The sequence below is a fragment of the Dama dama genome, chromosome 2, assembly GCF_033118175.1.
Source record: "Dama dama isolate Ldn47 chromosome 2, ASM3311817v1, whole genome shotgun sequence".
Taxonomy (NCBI): domain Eukaryota; kingdom Metazoa; phylum Chordata; class Mammalia; order Artiodactyla; family Cervidae; genus Dama; species Dama dama.
The window spans coordinates 4868463-4890774 of NC_083682.1; the positions used below are offsets into that span (position 1 = coordinate 4868463).

Here is a 22312-nt window from a genome sequence, read left to right on the forward strand (position 1 = left end):
GCATGTGTGAGGGCACGGCACACAGGCAGAGGGTGGCTCCCGGCTCTGCAGGACGCCAGGAGGCTGTCGGCAAGACTGTGTGTGCCAAGCCCTGCTGTAGCTCCCGAGCAGACCAAGACCAAGATGTGGTCTTAGAAGTGGCCAGTGCTACAGAGGCCAAGCCTGTACACACAGTCTCGGGGAGCAGGAGGCTGAACTCGAGGGCCACGGGCCCCAAGGAGGGACAGCCCCGATCACAGCCGGTGTTTGGGCATGAGTGCTGCTCCTCATCGCCAGGATCTACCCACCACCTCACAGTGCCAACATCCCAAGTCCCCCAGGCAGCAGTGCTTCTGAGCAGCACTTGGGAGCTTGTCCGTTTCTTAGCCCGCAGTTTAGCAGTATCCAGCACACATTCACCTCTCCCCTTCTGATGCCCCTGAAGATGGCTTCTGGGCTAATCCCCAAAGGAACAGTTAGGAGGGCAGTCCCCAGTACCCACATGATAACATTCAAAACTGATTTGAAAAATACAAAATTAAAAATCTATTTGGTGTTGGGGGCCACACACAATAGAGTTTTAAACAGATCAATGGAAGCAGCTTGGGGAAGGTCCAAGGCCCCAGTGATATGAAATATCTCTCCCTCCTCTGCTCCCCAAAACTGTGTGTGTCATAGTTGTAAAGAGCCTGCCTGCCAGTGCAGGAGACATAAGAGACACAGGTTCAGTCTCTGGGTTGGGAAGATCCCCCGGAGACGAGCATGGCAACCCACTCCAGTATCCTTGCCTGGAGAATCCCATGGACCGAGGAGCCTGACAGACTACAGTTCATGTGGTTGTGAAGAGTCAGACATGACTGAGGGACTAATGCTTTCACTTTCACTTTCCCTGGGGCCTGCGCCCTCGAGTTCAGCCATCTGCTCCCCGAGACTAGGTGTGCAGGCTTGGGGAGGGAGCAGCAATAGGGTCCCTGGGCATGCAGCTGGACCTGGCCAGGCTTGCTCCTCACATCGTGAATGTGCATGCCGCTCCATCTTATGACCTGGCACTGGTAAATGATACCTATAACTCTCTGGTGTTGAGATTTTCAGTCTTTGTTCAAAAACACCAGCTGCTTAGCTAATTCTCTTTTTGAAGAGTAATGATCTGAATACATTTTCTTTTTTAATCTTTATAGAGTAACTCTTAGTTCATTGGACACAAAGTCTAAAAAGCCATGTAACTGTACCAAATCCCAGTGTCTGAAATTGTAAGTAATCGCAAATCCTTCATTATTAAATAGAAATAAGGTTGTTTAGAAGTCAGTAAGTGGACAGGGTCCAGACAAACATGAACAGCTAGTAGCTTATATGCTGCAGTTAAGACTCAACAGCCATGTCCTCCTGCTCCTTGTCAACCTGAGCGACAAGAAACAGCACTTTCTGCATAAGCCTGCTTGGGATCTTTCGGTATTATCTTGACCAACTAACTTAGTAAAAGACTCTGCCTGTGCCTCCAGTGGTGTGATTTTCTTGGATTTTGGTTTACATTCTCCAGCCCCTCCGACAAGTGCTAAACATGGCATCCTTGTTGAGCATTAACTGTAACATTTCCACGTCTTAGTTTTTTAAAGCTGGATGAATTGGTTTACTCTATATTGAATTCTTCTCAGAACATTTCTCCCCCAGGGATGCCAGCTCCCGTCAGGGGTGTGGTAGGTCAGGTTGTGAAGCAGAATCCCAGGCTGGGGTGGACTGTGTGGCTGGAATAGGAGGTGGACTGGTCACCATGACTGGTGGCACCATGCCCTTGAGCTCCCATCCCCACCTGTCATATGGAGATTCATTCATGCGATCTGTCTGCTCTCAGCTTCTGCCCTGAGGGCCCGCCTAGCTTTAAGTTATGTGATGGAAGGGGAGAATACTGCCTTGTGCCAATGTCTAACAACCCTAACCACGATCTCCACATGATTTTTCCATTGCAGAGCTCCTGCTGAAGTCACTGAGAGCTCCATTGATGGGACAGTGATGTGGGGGTGCAGAAGTGGGTTAAAATCCAGAAGTCTGTGAAACTCGGTTCACAAAACAAAACTAAACAAACAAATTGATTTTTTAAGTTAATGTTAAAATCTAGGGTTGACTGTATGTGAATACTGAGTTGTCGTTGGTTTAGTCTGTGAATGCAAGTCCTATACCTCTCTGAACATTGGACACACCATGAGACTACTGATAAGTTCAGTTCAGTTCTGTCGCTGGAATGTGAAGTCAAGTGGGCTTTAGAAAGCATCACTGCGAACAAAGCTAGTGGATGTGATGGAATTCCAGTTGAGCTATTTCACATCCTGAAAGATGATGCTGTGAAAGTGCTGCACTCAATATGGCAGCAAATTTGGGAAACTCAGCAGTGGCCACAGGACTGGAAAAGGTCAGTTTTCATTCCAATCTCTAAGAAAAGCAATCCCAAAGAATGCTCAAACTACTGCACAATTGCACTCATCTCACACGCTAGTAAAGTAATGCTCAAAATTCTCCAAGCCAGGCTTCAGCAATACGTGAACCATGAACTTCCAGATGTTCAAGCTGGTTTTAGAAAAGGCAGAGGAACCAGAGGTCAAATTGCCAACATCCACTGGATCATTGAAAAAGCAAGAGAGTTACAGAAAAACTTCTATTTCTGCTTTATTTGACTACGTCAAAGACTTTGACTGTGTGGATCACAATAAACTGTGGAAAATTCTTAAAAAGATGGGAATACCAGACCACCTGACCTGCCTCTTGAGAAACCTGTATGCAGGTCAGGAAGCAACAGTTTGAACTGGACATGGAACAACAGACTGGTTCCAAATAGGAAAAGTAGTACGTCAAGGCCGTATATTGTCACCCTGCTTATTTAACTTACATGCAGAGTATATCACGAGAAACTCTGGGCTGGAAGAAGCACAAGCTAGAATCAAGATTGCTGGGAGAAATATCAATAACCTCAGATATGCAGATGACACCACCCTTATGGCAGAAAGTGAAGATGAACTAAAAAGCCTCTTGATGAAAGTGAAAGAGGAGAGTGAAAAAGTTGGCTTAAAGCTCAACGTTCAGAAAACTAAGATCATGGCATCTGGTCCCATCACTTCATGGCTAATAGATGGGGAAACAGTGGAAATAGTGTCGGACTTTATTTTTGGGGGGGGTCCAAAATCACTGCAGATGGTGACTGCAGCCATGAAATTAAAAGACGCTTACTCCTTGGAAGGAAAGTTATGACCAACCTAGATAGCATATTAAAAAGCAGAGACATTACTTCGTCAACAAAGATCCATCTGGTCAAGACTATGGTTTTTCCAGTGGTCATGTATGGATGTGAGAGTTGGACTGTGAGGAAAGCTGAGCACCAAAAAATTGATGCTTTTGAACTATGGTGTTGGAGAAGACTCTTGAGACTACTGATCAGGAACTCTTAAAAATGCAGCTGGGTGAGGAGGAAAGAGAACAGAGGGAAAGGCCTGGACCATGTGACATTGTCAAGCCAGAGGGGCCAGCCCAGATGGAAACTTCTGACGCAGTGGAGGGTGAGGTGGTAGAGACTAGAGTGGACAGAAGTGGGGATGAAGGGGTTCCTGTGGACAAGGGCTGCCACGCTGCTGGCTGGGTCGGCGGCTAGGTTGCCCAAGCCTAGGGCAAGGTGTACACTATGCCTGGGGACAGAGTGAGGCAGCTCTTAAGGACATGGAAATAGGATATCTCTGAGGAGGGTTACTTATTGATTACCTCATAATGGAAAGACCCAAGAAATAGCTTCTTGCCTAGAAGCAGCTTTCCAGATTAATCGGTGACTAACGTGCTAAAGAGAGATTTCATCATCACAAGGGGACTTGGTCAGCATTGGAACAAATGAGAAGGCGGTTCAGAGTGTTTGTGGTGCTGTCCCGGGAGGGGAGACACTGTGTCTGGGGGCTGCGGGGGCCGCCTCCTCCAGAGAAGTGTGGGTGCCATGTACAGGGGTTGTGTAGCCCTCCCCGTGTGCCTCTGTACCTCTAAATTCACACTCATCACCAGTGACTTCGCTTCCTCAGTAGCAGCATCCTGAGAAGCAGGGGGCCCTGAGTAAAGGCTGTGAACATTAGAGGCAGTGGAGGGGATGTTATTTCCACCAAAAATTAACACGTGGCACTCTGAACAGTGCATCATCGTTTGGTTGGTGTCAATCTACCACTGAGAAACCAATTATCTCCAGGAATTACTGCTTTTGTTTGGAAAGGCTAGAAATGGGCATATCAACCCAGTGGGCCTTGTCGGGGAGATCTGTGCCCTTGTGCTGGTGGCAACACCACTCTGGGTCTCCGTGTGCCACAGGTACCACCCTGATGCCAGTCGGGGTGGCTTCAGCACTGTGGCTTCACTAGCAAGCATGCCATCTGCACCAGTTAGCTTTCTACTCCCCGCAGCTGTCTTGTTCAAAGCAATGGAATCTAATTTTCTTGGACTCCATTTCTCCTACATTATTGGGAATCTCTCTTGGATAAATGTTAAGAGAGATTAACTAATTGGCCATTAATAAAGAGAAAACCACATTATTGTATTTTTTAAAAATCAAAGTGATGCATACATATGAGTAAAAATCAGTAACTATATCTGATTACAATGGAGAGAAATCCATCATAATCCCCATCCCTCCCCACTCTCCAGACTTCTCCCTGGAAGCCACCACTTCAGTGACTTCTGTTTTCCGGCTTTCCAAACTTTGCTTCCATGTCTAGAAAGATCATCTACTGTCATCTTGCTGTGGGAGAGGAGGGGACACTACACTCAACCCCCTTGGCTAGAGCCACCACTTTCAGTTCCTTAGCTGTTTACCCTTGAAACTCAAAGTCATATATTTGAAACTTTTGTTTTTATTGTTGTTCCAAAGTTTTAAAGTGTTGGTAGCCAGGGATTTGCCAGGATGCCAATGAACAAAGAATGAGTTTAGAATATATATCATCTCAAGTCTTTTCAGGCACTACAACTAAAATTCTAGGATACTATGTACCTGCGGGAATTGAACGTACCACAGATCATCATGGGTATTTTCTTGAAGAGTATTGTCACTTTCTTGTTAAGTGACAGAATAAGACTACCCACAGAGGGTGGGAATGTTGCTATCTGCCAGCACTGAAGCAGTCTGTACCTCAAGGACAGTATCTTTAACAGATGATGCACTGGTGTTTCACAGCCAAGAGAGGGGCCACAAACCTCAAATGAGGGCTGTAGGCATGGTTTCCTGGGCAATGTGAGAGTGGGCTGAAGAAGGACGACAATACAAACACCTCATACGAGAATACCTAGACTGTGGACAGCACTGGCGACACAGCCTGAGCTCCTAGCAACGACGCATGCCCTGAAACACCACCGCCCACTCTCGTTCATCAACCTGCAGGCCGCTGGATTTTCCCCCACTGAAGACTGGAACCCTTATGTCTTTCCCAACCGACCCACCAGGCGGAGGAGCCTGAGACCAGAGAGGGCGATGCTTTGCCAACTCTCATCTTGCGGCTGCCATTACAGCTGTTACCAGTGGGGCAGATCAGTCTGAGCTTCCTAGGAGGAAAAGCGATTCTGCTTAGAGGGGAGCCCACAGAGGTAACAGAAAAGGAGTGGAATTTGGGTTGGGAGCCAAGGTGTATATCCTGGCCCTAGACATGGGTTTTTGACCCTGTCTGACCCTCATTCTAACCCTGAGAGAGAGCATGTGTGCACAATTGTAAGTCTCATGGTGAGGAGGTCTTTCTTACTTCCAGTGTCCAGTGCAAGGTTGATGTCTGCTTGGCACTTAATACACATGGCAGAAAATGAGTAGTGACTTTTGTTGAACAGAAGTTTTCAATTTAATATAGTCAAAATTATCAAGTGTCTTTATTGTTACTGCCTTTGTGTGCCTTGGCCATATCCCAAGGTTAAATAGATGTGCCATTAGACTATTTATAATGGTTTAAAGGTTTGCTTTTTGTCATTGAGGCCTTAATGAACCTGGAATTGATTTTTGTAAATGGCATTAGGTAGGAATTAATTTTTTTAGGAATTAATTTTTTATCATATGCACAGTTAATTTTCTAGCACCATTTATTGCAAAACCCAAATATGGTCACCCATAATCTGCAATGCATTCCCTGTCAGCTGTCAGAGTTTGAAGTACACATGTGGGTCTGGTTCTGGGTTCTTAATCCTGCTCATTTCATGGGTCCCACTTCTTAGTTGTAATGATTTGTCTGTGAATTTCCTTCATCTTTGTATTTAGCCGATCATCTTGTCTGCAAAGTGTCTTTGATGATGTCTCTCCCATCATTTCCTTTTCCTTGCCTTCTGGTCATAGCTAGGATGTCTGCTGCTGTGATAGGGAATGCTGGTGCTGGGCACTGCCTTGCTCCTGATTTTCACAGAAACACTTCTAAAATTCCCTTACCTAAATTTTATTCCCTAAATAAGATATTTGCTGTAGGTTTTTGAGAAATGCACTATAGTATATAGAGGATATGCTTAGACGCTGTAACAAAGACTCTCAATGACAACCAAGGCTCTTGTGGTGGCTGATGGGTATTAGTGTCTCCGCCTCCTTCATCAGTTGCTCTGCCATCCTTGAGTGAGTGATTCTATTTTGTGGCTAAGAGGGCTGCCCCAGCTCCCACCCTCACATTCGCATCCCAGCCACTGGGGAAGAGAAAAGAGCAGGGTGAGGTTACACTCCTTGCCTTCTAAGGCATAAGCAGTAATTGCCACAGCCACTTCCACCCAACTTCCCTTGGCCAGAACCTTGTCGTGTGGTCAGACCATGTAATGTAGGAAGCTGGGAAGTGAAGCAGAGTCAACCACATTCTCAACTAGAGTTGTGGCAAGGGGCAGAGTGAGGGGCGTGTGGGGTGTTTTCTGCTGTATGCCCACCTCGGACTCAGGAAGTGTCCTTCTATGTATACCTGGTTTCCTAAGTGGTTTTCTTTTTTAATTTTTAATATAAACGAGTGGTGAATTTTATCAAAGCCTTTTTGCCTGTATTCTTTTAAATGATCAGATTGTTTTCCTCTTTTAATCTTACAGTTTGATCTATGACAAATTTTCTAATGGTCATCCACCCTCGTAGGCCAGAGATTAAACCCAATTTGATCATGACATATTGATTTTATCTTTCGTGTGCACTGCTAGATTTAGTTTTCAATATTTTGTTAGGATCTTTGTATCTTTTTCATGAGTGAGATAGATCTGTAATTTTCCTTTCTCATGTTTTCTTTCTTTGAAATTGCTATTAGTGCTGAATTGCCTAATAAAATGCATTAGCAGTCTTCCCCATTCCCACTGGACCCTCTTTTTCTCTAGCCTCTGGGAAAGTTGGGCAAGATAGGACTTATTAGTTCTTTGAAGTTTGATTAAACTTTGTGCATAAAGCTGTCTGATTTAATGTCTGGGATTTGGAGTGGGGGTAAGAGATGGAGTACTCATTCACTTTCTTTACAAGTTGCAGTCGTCTCTAAGTTTGTGTTTCTTCTTGAGTCCATTGTATTTTATATTTTCTTGAAGATTATTGATTTCTTTACATTTTCAAGTCTCAGTATATCTCTGTTCATGTACTCTTTTGTTATTTTTAAAAATTGTCTATCTGTAGTTAGAGCCTTTAAATTTTCCTAATTTTAATTTCTACTACTGTTTGTTGTATCTTTTCTTCTCCTTGATCAGTCTCATGAGAGATTTGTGTGTTTTGTCAGTCATTTCAGAGCAGCAACTTTTGGTTTTATTGATTTTCTTGCTTGTATTCCTGTTTTAAAAACATTACTTCTTACTCTTTACTCTTTTCTCCCTCATATTATAATTATTACAATGCATGCCTGCATGCCCAGTCATGTCTGACTCTGTGACCCCATGGACTAAGCTGCCAGACTCCTCTGTCCGTGGAATTTTCCAGGCAAGAATACTGGTGTGGGTTGCCATTTCCTTCTCCAGGCGATCTTGCTGACCCAGGGATCTAACCTGAGTCTCTTGTGTCTCCTGCATCAATAAGTGGCTTCTTTACAACTGTGCCACCTGGGAAGCCCATTTTCTCCCTCATACCTTTATCATTTTGTTCCCTTGTTTTAATAGTTGTTTTGTGTTAAATACTTATTTATTTACAATCTTTTTTTTTAGGAAATGCATTTAAAGCTGTAAATTGCTCTGTGTACTGCTTTACTGCATCCTCCAAGGGTTATGTGCTGCCCTCATTGTCATTCACTCAGAATATTATGTAATTGTCATTGTAATGTTCTCTTCACTGCATGAATTATTTAGGTGTACATTTCAAAGTATCCAGATATATATGTATGCATATATGTGCATGTATCTGTGTATGTATATTTTAAGCAACATTTTTATTGTCAGTTTTTATGTTGAATTGTAATTTGGTGAGATAATATGGTTTGTATGATAGCAATGCTTTGAAATTAATGAAGATTGCCTTCTGACAATGTTTGGTCAATTTTTAATATATTCTATATTAACTTTAAAATGTATATTCTCTATTTGTTAGATGCATTTACTATCCACTAGTTCAAGTTTGTTAGTTTTTTTTTAAATCTGCTAAATGCTTATTAAATTTTGTGTGATTTATCTGTTTTTGATAAAAGTGCATTAACACGTCTCATTGTGATTGTGAATTTGCTTATTTTTCCTTATAATTCCATTTTGGTTTATATACTTTGAGTCTATAGTGAAAGGTGTACCAATTCATGATTGTCGTATCTTTTCTGCGAATTACTCCATCAGCTGTGAAGCGTGACTCTGAGCCCTAGTGCCTTTTGCCTTTTTATTCTTTTTTATGTTACTGCTACTACACTGTGTTTCCTTTGGTCAGTAGCAGCAAGCTGTGCTCCTAACATCCTCTGTGTCCCTACTTGGTGTGGTAGAGTTTTAGGTGTGTCTTCTGTCGTCTAAATATAGTTGGGTTTTTATTTTTGTTTTATTTACTTATTGTATTACTATTATTCTTTTGGCCATGCCACGCAGTGACCAGGGTTCAAACCCCCCAGTGACCAGGGTTTGACCAGGGTTCGAACCCTCCTGCAGTGGAATTACAGAATCCCAGCCACTGGACTGCCAGAGAAGGCCTGTAGTTGGGTTTTTAAAAAGCAAGTCTAATAATCCATGTTTCAATAGACTTTAAAATATATTTGCATTCTTTGTCTCATTATTGACATATGTGGACTTATTTGTATCACAAATAAGTAAAATTTATTTAAGTTCTTTTCTTTCCCCAAATGGCAGCATTTCATATGTGCAATCTGCAACTTGCTTTTTTTAAATCATGGTAAAATATGCAAAACATAAAATTTACTATTTTAAAATACACAATTCAGTGGCATTAATTGTACTCATGATGTTGTGCAACCATCACCATTACCCGTTTCTGGAACCCTTTTGTCATCTCAGATAGAAAGTCTGTATCCACTAAACAGGTTTCTGTTACCCCCAACCCCTGGCAAACCTCTGTTCTACCTTCTGTCTCTTAGTTTTCCTGTTCCAGGCACCTCATATAGGTGGATTCATACAGTATTGTGCTTTTGTGTCTGGCTTTTTTCACTAACATGATATTTTCAGGGTTCATCCATGTTGTAGCATGTATGAGTACTTTATTCTTTTCCAGGTTGATTAATATCCCACTGTATCATAGACCACATTTGTTTATCCACTGATTGTTTGTCCATCATCTGTTGATAGACACTTGGGCTGTTTCTACCTTTGACTATTGTGCATAATGCAGCCATGAACGTGGGTGTGCAAGTGTCTGTCTGAGTTCTTGCTTTCATTTCTTTTGGGTATATACCTAGAAGTGGAATTGCTGAATTATATGGTAATTTTTTATTTAACTTTTTGAGGAAACACATTATTGGTTTTCACAGTGACTACACCATTTTGTATTCCCACCAGAAATACAGAATACCACTTTTGTGTTTTCTGATTACTGTTTTTTCCTTGCTTCCTTTTGCCTGATAATATGTTTTAAAAAACTATTGCCAAAGTGGAGGAAGTTGAAGGCTAGGAGACTATCACAACAGCATAGACAAAAATGATGATGACCTGAACTAGGGCAGAGATCAGGATGAGGAAAAACCCACAGATTTAAGAGACATTTCAAACTGTATATAAAAAGACATATACATTTTTCACTCTTATTTATCCATTCCACAAATATTTTTGATTCCTATGATTTCAGGGATAAAGAAAACAGAAATTAACAAGATAAGTTATGGTCCCTGCCCTCTCAACACTCACAGTCTGGCTGGGGAGACAGACGTGAATAGAGCAGTCACATACGTAGAGGTCATGGTGGATGTGTGGCAAAGCAGCAGCAATGGGCAGAGGGTCGTGGGGGGATGACCACGTACGACACCCGGGAAGGTTTTCCTGAGGAAGGAAGGGGTTTTGGATGAGGAGGAGTTAATCAGGAGTTAGTGAGGCAGAGGTGGATTCAAAGCAGGTCAATAAGAGCATTCTAGGCAGAGGAAATAGCAGGCACAAAGGCCATGTGGCAAGAGAGAGAGGGCACAGGGTTCTGGGGACAGAAAGGAGCCCAGTGCCATTTGCATAGTATTGTTCTTTATACCAAAATTTACAAAATAATCTGAATGTTCAGTTTAAGGGGGATTATTAATCACTCTATAGTGATGTTACTATAGAGTGGGATACAGTGTAGTCATTACAGTGGCATGAATCTATTTACATGTAATATTAACTCTCATATTGATAAGTAATAAAAGCAAGCTGTCATATTGATTACTGACTTTGATACATAGTAGAATCACATTAAAACTGTATAGAATATGTCTTGTTTTTATTTATGTATTATATGTAACCAAGCAGCATGTAGTTATTGATAACATGCATAGTTTTGCAATATTCCCTGGTGGCTCAGAGGGTAAAGCGTCTGTCTGCAGTGCGGGAGACCTGGGTTCAATCCCTGGGTCAGGAAGATCCCCTGGAGAAGGAAATGGCAACCCACTCCAGTACCCTTGCCTGGAAAATCCCATGGACGGAGGAGCCTGGTAGGCCACAGCCCATGGGGTTGCAAAGAGTCGGACACGACTGGGTGACTTTGCTTGCTTGCTTGCTTGCATAGTTTTACAGAAAAACTCTGAAATATATTCACCAAATGGTCATCTCTAGGGAGCAGGATTCTGAATTATTTTAATTTTTTCTTTTTATTTATATTCTAAAAAACTACAACAAATGTTATTTTCTTGTATCAAGAATACAATTAGCAAAGACATTTCTGAGCCAGAATCAGAAGACTTGGTAACCTCTTGGATATGAGAAAAGAGAGAAAGGCAGTCATCAGACAAGACTCAGGGTCATGTCACTGGGTGGGTGATGACACCACAAATGCAGCGAGACTACAGCAAGAGCGGGGTGAAGACTGAAGGTGAAGGTCAGGAGTTAAGGTGTGGACACCCTAGGTTGAAGATGGAAATGTCTGATAGACAGTAGGGAAATTGTTCTGGAGGCTAATAGTGTCACACACTGCTGTGAGGTAAATGCAGTGCAGAGGTCCTTGCATTTTCTGGTTAAGGAGGCTGTTGACCACCTTTGAGAGTTAGAGGGAGGCAGGAAGATGGTCCAAGAGCCGTAGGTTAAAGAATGAATGGGGATGAGGAAGGATGAGCAGCAAGTGAGGAAACCCTTTCCTGATGTTTGGGAAAGAAGAAAATGAGACTTTGGTGACACAGGTTTACAAATATTCTACATAAACTTTTTAAAAAGAAAGTGAAAGTCACTCAGTCGTGTCCGACTCTTTGCAGGCCTATTCTCCAGGCCAGTAGTGGGTAGCTGTTCCCTTCTCCAGGGGATCTTTACCTGCTGAGTCACAGGGAAGCCCAAGAATACTGGAGTGGGTAGCCTATCCCTTCTCTAGTGGACCTTCCTGTACCAGGAATCGAACTGGGGTCTCCTGCATAGCGGGTGGATTCTTTACCAACTGAGCTACCAGGGAAGCCCAAAGTTTTAAAAAGTAGCCAGTAAATAAAATCACCCAGCAAAGTGTGTAGAGCAGTAAAAGAAGTGTGTGTAGCTTGGATCTCAGTGACTAGACATAGCTTGACTAGGTATAAAATTCTAGATTGTCAGTTTTTCCTCTCCATGCTATAAAAATATTGTTCTACTGTTTTCCATTATTTCTAACACAAAGTCAGTGGTCAGTCTAGGTAATGTCTTTTCTCTCTGGTGTTTTTACAATTTTCTTTTCATCTTTGATTTTTCTTTTTATTTGCTTTTTTGAGGTTCATTAGTTTTCTGAAATCTGAGGACCCACAACTGGGAAACACAGGTATCCTCACTCCAAGAATAGCTCTCTTCTGTTTCTCTTTTCTGTCCTGTAATGCTTATCAGATACACATGACCCCCTAACTAACGACCATTTCTCTTCATCTCTCCCATGTTTCTAACTTCTTTGTCATTTTATGCTGAATCTGGATCTAACTCTATCTTTCAGTTTATCCTTTCTGACTTTTAATTATTGCTTTTATCCAGGTCATATGTACATAGTTTAAAGAGCCAAATGGGGAATTCCCTGACTGTCCAGTGATCAAGATGCTGCATTTGCACTGCTGAGGGCCTCGGTTTGAGCCCTGGTCAGGGAAGATCCTGAAAGCTGTGTGGCTCAGTCAAAAAAAAAAAAAAAAAGTCTAATAATTATACAAGGTTTATGACAAAAAATGTAGTTCCTGATAATTTTTCCTTATTTTCCGATCTCCAGACACTTTCAGCCCTTAACCAAATCTTTTAGTATTTGCCTCCATAAATCTAAATAACTTGCCTGTATTGCTGCTTCTTGACTTTTCAGTTTTGGCATGATCTCTTGTTTTTGTACCATGAAAGATGTGGATTTAGTTGTTTCCTCTTCCTACTCACACCTAACCCCCTCCCAACATGCACGTGGCCTGTTCCCAGAAATCAGATGTACTTTGTTAGATCAGTAGTGTTTTTCTGACTATGAAAGCATGTCTGAGGCTTGATTAATGTTCTTCCTCAACTTCTTTCTCTTCTCCCTCCCGTTAACACTTAGCTTTTAAATGCACCTAACACTAACTTAACCCTTCACTCTCCTCTGCTTGCGTAAGTGCTTTCTCAACATGTGCGAGCACACAGGTATGCGGTGACCTGGTCTGGAGGAAGCCTTTCCTGTGGCTGTCAAGGTCCTGCTCCTGAAGGGCTGGTTCCAGCCCTAGGTACAGTTCTCCTTGTGGACCCTCCTTCCAGCATCGGTCCCAGGGCTTCCTTTGCTTCTTCCTCATATCTGACCCCCTGGCTCCTGGATAGCATTATCTTCCTCATTCTTGATTCACTGCATTGTTTTCAGGCAGCATGTCCTCCAGCAGCTTCCCAACCAAGAGTGCTGGGAGAGAGTCTTTTCAGACTGTGCTTGTCTGAAAGTGTCATGTCTCTCCTCACACTAAGATGATCACTTTGGATGGGTGGTAGGATTTTCAACTTCAACTAATTAAGTTTTCCTTTAGGATTTGGAAGGCTTTGCTGCATTTTCTTCTAGTTTCTGGTGTTGTTATGAAATTTTTTCTCACCCTTTGTATGAAACCTGTATTATTTTTTCCAGAACCTTCTGGAATCTTCTTTTTGGTCCCTGTGCTCTGAAATCTCCGTGAAGTAGATTTGTGGGAAGGTTGCCTTTCAAGGACTCACACTTTATAAGGGGTCTTTTGATCCAACTCCCACCTTCTGTAGCTCAGACGCTGTCTCCTGCAGGAGTGGCCAATTTGAACCCAAGCTTCAGGTCACTAGGGACCAGCAGAGGGCCCAGGACAACACTTGGCAGCTACAGAATTCACCCCTCTGGACTCATAGCTTCTTTTCACATCCGACAATCTCCTTTACTCTCTTCTTTGTTTGGCATGAATTTTGACACATTATTTAAAATATTAAAATAATAAATGTTAAAATAATTGTACTTAGGAATTCTATAACAGGAAGGTTTCTGCAAGCATCTAGTCCACCACATAGCCAGACGCAGAGGCCCTCCTGGCCTTCATGCAGCACTTTGTCGGAGGAAGCACACCAGGGCTTCAGGCCTTCCCTCAGCAACTCTGTGAGACCAGGCAGTCAAGTGGCAGAATCCCCATGTCCTGGCTCTAGACGCTGACATAAATAACTTGGATCAGGTAACATGGGAAACTAGTAGCAGAGCTGATATTAAATCTGCATACGAAGCTCTTTTCCATGAACTGCGCTCAGGAAGAGAACACTATGGGTCCTCTCTAGTCACAAGCTAAAGCCGTGGGGTGGCTGATAAGCCTCCCAAAGCCTCTCAGGGGTGCAGATTACAGGTAGGTTGTTAGGAGTCTTTGACCAGACACTGAATTCTTACATGATTTGAGGAAAGTGTCTTGTCCCTCTTCATACTGAAAAACCTCAGGCCTATAAATGCCTCGGTCGTGCGGCACGAGAGGAAGCTCCTCCAGGAGCATGTGAAGCAGTTCATGGTCATCAACGCTGAGAGTTCTTCAAGGATGACACAGCAGAGAAGGTGCTGGCCACTGCCCTTGAGCCACAGGGTACTGCCTGTCTGACTCCAGGGCCTCAGGGTGGGAGGTAGATGCTCAGACAGGTCTACTCAGCCTGCTATTTTGTGGATTCTGAGCACGTGGAAGACCTGGTTATCACGTGTGGCAGCACTCACCTGTGTCTCTGCCCCAGTCGTGTCTCCCGCCTCCACATGCTGACATGGAATGAGAGTACGACAGAGCCTGGGGCCGCCTCTAGGTCCCTTAGGCTTTTCTCACAGGCAGGTCGGCTGAGAAGTGAACTGGATTCTGTGGTGTTGGCTGGGTTGGGATGGTTGATGGGAAAACGGCTCTGTGCTCACCAGCTTACAGCTGTCCTGGAACAAGGGTGGTGGGCATTAAGGGAAGGAGGTAATGGATGCCCATGGACATTGACTGGGAAATTGTTTATTCTGCCAACTGCCGTGTTATGAAACCAATGATTTTCCCTAGTCTGTCTCTCTTCTGTGTTGGTCACTGGAGAACGTCATCCCAGTGAATCTATTTACACAGAAAGAGAAGAATCAGGTAACTAAAGGTCGTGTTTGACCCAGCATGCCGGCCAGCCCTCTCTCTATAGGTATATGCACGCTTGTCTTCATCTCCTCACTGGGTGGCTTTGACACGCTGTGTTGTTTTATCCACAGGTACTGTGATTGCTTTGCTAGCGGGGACTTTTGCAACAACTGCAATTGTAATAATTGTTGCAACAATTTACGTCATGAAATCGAACGGTTTAAGGCCATTAAGGTAAAAATTTCCTTTAAATACACTCATGTTGACACATATATGTGGAATCTAGAAAAATGGTACAGATGAACCTATTTGCAGAACCAGAATAGAGATGCAGATGTAGGGAATGGACATGTGGACATGGGCGGTTCGGGAAGGGGAGGGCGGGACAAACAGAGATTAGGATCGACGTATATACACTGCCATGCGTAAAACACATGGCTAGTGGGGACTTTCCGTACAGCACAAGGAGCTCAGCTTTGTGTTCTGTGATGGCCTAGAAGGTGGGGTGGGGAGAGGGAGCGGGAGGGAGGCCCGGGAGGGAGGGGACATATTATGCACACAGCTGAGTCACTGTGTCGTGCAGCAGAAACTAACACAACGTTGTAAAGCACTTAGACTCCAATTTTTAAAAATGCATTTAAAAGTTCCAGGAATATTCACAAAACAATCTCTACAGGTTTCTAATTTCAATATTGGGGAAACCCAAAAGTGTTGAAGAGTATACACTAAATAGGACTCTATTCATGAAGGTGGGGCACTGGCCATGACCAGAAGCTGCTACGAGAGTGGCAGCCAGAGGAAGACCTTTATTCTCCACTGGTATCAGGAGGCTTAGAGGGGCAGCAGGCTCCCAGAAGTTTCCGGTTTAAGGACATACAGATATCCATTTTGTCTTAATTTGGGGTTTAGAAATTTAGATTGTGTTCTGTAGCAGATAAACCTAAGTTCAAAGGGTATAATCTGAAAAGGTATAGATGGTTCACTGTGTGAAGAAACCTTGATGAAAGCTCTCAGCCGTTGTTAGTTTTGGCTGATTTTTATTCTTCTTGGCTTTCGGGCGAAGGGAGAATCTAGAGGTGAACAGCACCTTGGAGAGCCCCTCAGGCCACCTGCTAAAAGACTAAATGCAGAAGCAAGGTTAACCGCCCCCCCAACCCCTGCTCCCAGTGACGAAGGACCACCGGGAAGGGAGCACAGCCCCCCGCCCAGGCTGCGTCTTGGCGCCCCTCACTCACCAGAGACCTGACCTCAGGCTTTCATTCTGTGCCATGGTCTGTCTGGTTTTTTCTAAAATAATTATTCTAAAATAATAATTCTAAAATAATTTAATTTGCCTCGATTTATAGATAAACCAATTGAAAATCAGTTTTGACACAGGCAGATCCACAGGACAGAAAAAAATAGTGATTCATCTGAAGTTCAACATTGTTGTATTTTCTTTAAAGAAAATATACTATCTGCAATGAAAAGTATTAAAAGTTCTGGTAAAGAAAACTATCTTCAATTAAAAGTATAAAAAGTTTTATTTAAAAATTATGGAAAGCTGCTAGCAATGTAAATTGGTGCAAGCACTTTGGAAAATTGTTTGGTAATAGTTACTAAAGCTAAACCTCTGTGTGTGCTGTGACCTGGCAGTTTCATTCCTGAAAATACAACCCCTAGAAATGAGTGTACATGTCCACCAGGGACTTGTACAAAAATGTTCACAGCAGCTATGTTCTTAATAGCCCCAAACTGGAAGCAAGCCGTGTGCCTCTCTGTGGTAGGCTGGATAGGCCTGCAGTATATAGTATAATTCTTCTCCACACATCATGGAAAAGAAAGACCTCCAGATCCGTGCCGCAGCCTGGAGAGCCTCACAGACACTGCACTGATGGAAGAAGTCAGATGAACAAGAGCACATGCGGAGTGGTTCCACTCAGCTGAAGTTCCAGAACAGCAAAATTAGAGCAGCCTAAGTCAGAAGACAGGTTCCCACTGGGGGTGTGTTGATGGGGAGGAGACATGAGGGACCTCGGATGGGGAGCTGGACTATCCTCTGAGCTGGCCTGGGTGGGGGTCACACAGGGGTCACAAATGCCCAAATTCAACATATTCCACCATCCCTTCTGCTTCACTAAAAACTAGAACACACACCAAAGCATCCTCACTGCAAAGGCCCTTCTGCAGAGCCAGGCTCTGGTGTCAGAAGGGTCTCCCTGCTCATGGTGAGGGGAGAGGAAGCATGAGGCTGCCGCTGTGATGTCCATACTGCCCCAACTCAGCTTAATAAAGAGCACAGTGTCATCTTGTTAGAGAGGTGGTTGAGACCTGGAGCTGGCTGTGAACTCGGAGACCAGATGCCATCCCTGGGCCACAATCTTCTGACCCCTCAGCGCCTCAGCTTCTTCACCCATCAGGCCCCAGGAGAAGGGGCGGTGTTTGCCCCGCAGGGTTGTGTGAGGGTTCAGTGAGAGAGCGCACACATTGCACAGAAGATCCCTGGAACACGGTGCATGTTAATAAATGCCATCTGGTAGCAGAGTGCCGTGATCCCAGCTATTAACATCTCCCGAAGCAATGCACACAGGAGCCGGGAAGGAGCTGTGTTCACGTGGACACCATGATTTTCTTTGCATCTTTACCGTCCGCTATTCCACCTTTAAGTATTCAAGTGAGTGAAAATGGAACAGAACAGGGGTAGAGGCCCGCTGCTCGTTATGGCCACTTCTAAAGTAACAGCTAGACCCAGTTATGGCAAGCCAGATACCTGGCACTAAGCATTGCTTTAAGTAGTAAAATATATCTTGATGGAGTTTTGCATTTTCTGTCTTAGGCATGTCTTGATAGAAATCCAGAAGCTTTCCAACCAAAAATTGGGAAAGGAAAACTGGGTGATGTGAAACCTCGACATAACAAAGGATGTAATTGCAAGAGGTCGGGCTGCCTTAAGAACTACTGTGAGTGCTATGAGGTCAGTCAACAATTGCCAAGCATTATTTTTAAAAGCCAGGTAAATGGGCTAAGTAACTTTGTGGTTAAAAATTTAATTAAGAATTTAACTTTCTTCCTTCCAGGGCTTCTAAAGAACACTCATCAATCTACCTTAATGTCTCAAATATAAATTTCACTTTATGAAGCAAGGGCTCCTTTGGGAGCATGTTGTCCCCACTGAGCTCACCCCAATTGTCCTGGGAGGGTGCCCAGTGCCACAGCCTTGCCTGCTCTACGGCTGCTGATCTGATGCTGGAGCCACCCTCGGGGGCCAGCAGTCTGTTGGCTCCCAGAGGTGGGCTTCTGCCCTGCTGAGCAGAGCAGAGATGCTCTGGGAGGGGCAGTGAGGGCACCCTTGTCCCCAGACGAGCCTTCCCCTGGGTGCTTTGAGGGGGCAACTTCTGAGTGGACAGAGACCAGAATGCACAGTTGCCTTTGCTGCTGGAGAGATGCTGACCAGTTCTCAGACAGAGCTTTGTTTTCTCCCTCAAAAGATTTAAAGGCAGTAGAGGGACTGGTTTTCTCCTTTAGGTTCACCCCTCACTCACCTCCGTTTTCTGTCTCTCTCTGTCTTTCTTTGTGTTGAAGGGAAAGGAAGAAAGAGGGAGGAAGGGAACCCTCAGGCCCTGTCAATGAAGCAGCCGAGAAGCCCCTCCTGCAAAGACTCTCTGATTTGCTTGAGGTCTCTTGGGGATGTTCCTGTGAACTTTATTTTTAGAAGATTGTCATAGAAGGTCAGGCTTCAGTAAAGTCTTCCTGATTCTGGAGATCCAGCAGACCTAGCAATCCCCTAGCTCACATTTTGAAAATGAGGCAAAAATACTGCAGAGCTGGAGATGCAGGGAGGCAGTGGCTTCACCCCAGGGGGGCTGCTCTCAGACATCCTCACGGGGTCTCTGCTCTTCGTGTCCTTGCTGCCGCGCCGAGGCAGTGTGCCAGGCTGCTTTCCTCAGCTGGGCAGAGGGCCTGCAGCGCCTGATATTACAGCAGACTAGAAATTCCGAAAAACCTCCTGCTCAAAACTCCCAGAGGTGCAAAAGAAAGCACACTCCTTTAGATGCAGGTCTGAGTTTCTCTGAGGCAAACCCCCAGGGCCTGAAACCATGAAGGGGCCAGAAACGAGCCAGGCTTCCCACTGCCCCAGGTCCGGCTGGCTCAAGGGGTTGGCCCCCGGCCCTGAGTGTCACACGACCATATGACAAGAAGCAATGTCCCCCCATAAGGAAGAAAGAAGGCCCTCCCCCTAGAATGCCCACCACAGGCCTGGCCTCGGGTGGGTTTCATGTTTTACCCACGAGCACGTTCTCTGCAACCACAGGGCCAGCACCACACTCTCAGTGCTGAAGGAGAAGGGTGGCTGGGCTCCTGCAGTTCTAGAATCGGCCAGGGCAGGCTTCCTGCAGAACAAGGGTCAGGTAGAGTCTTCACTGTGTGGCCCCTGGGCAAGGGAGAGACCCGGCTGTCTGCTCAGGGCTCATGCCCACACCCACCCACCTGCCTTCAAGAGCCCCTCCCTCCCTCACCCCTGGTGGCGGCAACGGGGATGGAAATGTGCCTTTCTCTTCACATCACCATCACTCACCCATCTTCACTGCTCCCCTCTCCCTTTTTTTCTGGGTATGAATATTGCAACTACTACTTGTGTGCACACACAAATATAAACATTATTTAAGATCCAAATAGTTTTTGTCAGTTTTTGATGAATTGTAGGGCAAGCTGATTTTATTAAAGCATTTTATGTTACCAGGCCAAAATTATGTGTTCTTCTATTTGCAAATGCATTGGTTGCAAAAATTATGAAGAAAGCCCAGAACGAAAAACACTAATGAACATGCCAAACTACATGGAAATTGGAGGTTTTGAAGGCGGCCATCATTTGTCACCAACGAAATTTTCAGGACTGCCAAAATTCAGAAAAGATAGGTAGGTACTCTGAATTCAGCCTCCTAATAAGGGAATTCAAGGTTAACTTAAGAAGAGAGTTGGGACTTCCTGGTGAAACAGGGCTTAGGACTAAGCGCTTCCACTGCAGGAGGCATGGGTTCGGTCCCGTCGGGAAAACTAAGATCCTGAAAGCCTCACCTCACCGTCAAGAAAAAATTTAAGAGGAGAGTTAAAATAGTTTCCACACTGGAAGGAAAGCAGTTTTGTCTGCGGGAGGGCAGGAGATGAGGGACAGGGAAGGGAGACTGCAGCTTCTCTGTCTTGACCAGCCCTTGATCCCACACTGTGTTACCCCATAGGTGCCCCTGCTTCCGAAACCCCTTGGTCCTATTTGTCCTCTTAGCTCAACCTTTGAGTCCTCACTGTCTGAGTCACCCCTGTTTTGCGCGAGAGCAGAGGGCCTCCAGGACCAGGTGGCAAAGGCCTGGTCCCTAGACAGCAAATGCCTGAGCCGCTCTTCACACAGGGAGGGGCTGCGGAGAAGCGCTCCGTGTGTGCTGTACGCTCACTGAAGGGCTTATGGAGTCCACTTTAGGGGGACGTCTTCCCATGTGATTCTTTTGAGGCCATTTTTTATATTTTGTAGTAATTACAAAAAATATTTGTAATTATTATACTCCTAGGAAGTCTCAAAAGTTTACTGATAATTTTATTAGATATTGGACTAGATTCATCCATTTTAAAAAATTTCCTTGAGTTTGATGGGATGGTCATGTTGTGATAAACTACCAGATGTCATTAATTAATTGATAACATGTAGAAAAGACAAATCCATGCTTTGTTGGCTAGAGATATCAGAAACACTCATCACTATGACCTGCAGAGGTCTTTATTGGTAAAAATTCACTGAAACATGGCTGCATCTCCTGTGAAAATACATGTGGAAACATTATTGCCTAACATGGTGATGCTGAGTGTCCGACAGAATGTGACAGGAACTCCATACTCGGGAGTCTGATCTCAAAATGTTAAGACTCTCAAGCTGAGGCCAGCCCTGTTCATTCATCTGCAACAAAAGTTATTGTGTATTGCCTTGACAGATTTAAACCAATCCCAGCGTCTGTATTTTCATAATCTATAGTTCTGCTAAATTTTTTCAGTTTGAGCATGACTTGGGCAACTATCTAGCTAAGTCACAGTTGCCCCTGGAGCCCAGTGAGGAAGTGACAGGTCCTGTATGACATGGTTCAGCTGACTTTCAGAACCGCTTTAGGGGTCCAGGGGGTGTTGAGAGGCGAGCTGACAGTGTGCCCCCCAGGAGGCGACTCCTCAGAGCCACCGGGCTCCTGGGGAGGAGGGCCCGGCGCCCAGAGCCCGCTGTGCTGTGGCTGCTTTCCTCAGGCAGACAGACCTGTGCAAGGAGCCCAGGCCACGGCTTGTCTTAGCTACGACTCCTGCTGCTTCAACCCCTGCCCAGCCTGCAGACTTGATGCTGCAGCCCAGGTCTCCAGGCTCTTTTGTGGATCTAAGTTTGAGACAATTTAGAATCTTCAGGGAAAAGGATGTCTAGGAGCTGACAGGCTCATCTGTCCTCTGCATTCTTCTTCTAAAAGCAGTCCTTTATATGGTCACAGGGCATATCATTTCCAGTATTAAGAAAACATTAGATTTTACCAGTGGCATTCTTTAAAGTGCTCTAACAAGCATGTCCCCTGGACTGTGAAAGGTATTTAAAACAGTGGAGTGACTGAACGTGGCCTTCAACTGGTTTGCTCTGACAGGCGGTCGACCTCGTGCATCTCCTGGGAGGTGGTGGAAGCCACGTGCGCCTGCTTGCTGGCCCAGGGCGAAGAAGCGGAGAAGGAGCACCGCTCCCAGTGCCTGGCGGAGCAAATGATCCTAGAGGAGTTCGGGAGATGCTTGTCACAGATCCTCCATGTTGAGTTTAAATCCAAAGGGCTGAAGATTGAGTAAAGCACAGCATGGTGAAATACACACGCGTGTAGGTTTTGTGTCCGTATCCTGAAGGAAATCTGTAGTTTAGCAAGGTTGTTTTAAGGAGCATGAGGCTGGGTCTGCACCAATAGCTTCATCATTAAGAACAAATTTTCTCTCTGCATCAGGACACTGAGGGGCTTACTCAGAGTCTCTAAGGGGTTTGGTGACTAAAATCCTGCCCCACTTTTTGAGGAAGTGCATGCCCCTACTGTTGTTGTCTGGACCCAAGGAAACAGCGTGGGTTCCTGTAATCCTGAGAGAATGGTCTGCACTAACAGTGAGTAATGGAGGGTGGAAGCAGGCCCTGGAGAGAAATACAAGTCCTTTCCTATTGACTTCACCCTCTCCAGGGAATTTTCCTCCTCTGGAGGCTTCTCTGCATGAAAAGCCATAATGATTTTTCCCCTAAATTGTTTAGAAATAAATTCCCCAGACAGGCTGCTAAG

At 44.6% G+C, this 22312-nt stretch overlaps 1 protein-coding gene across 1 annotated transcript in view; it reads left to right on the forward strand.

The window, feature by feature from the left end:
• Nucleotides 1-21842, forward strand: part of TESMIN (testis expressed metallothionein like protein) — a 39005-nt gene extending 17163 nt beyond the window's left edge. The window contains exons 6-9 of the mRNA XM_061156359.1: nt 15143-15245; nt 17827-17964; nt 19732-19907; nt 21650-21842. Of these exons, the coding sequence (XP_061012342.1) occupies nt 15143-15245; nt 17827-17964; nt 19732-19907; nt 21650-21842 (610 nt within the window). The remainder of the gene's footprint in view (nt 1-15142; nt 15246-17826; nt 17965-19731; nt 19908-21649) is intronic.
• Nucleotides 21843-22312: the final 470 nt, after the last annotated feature.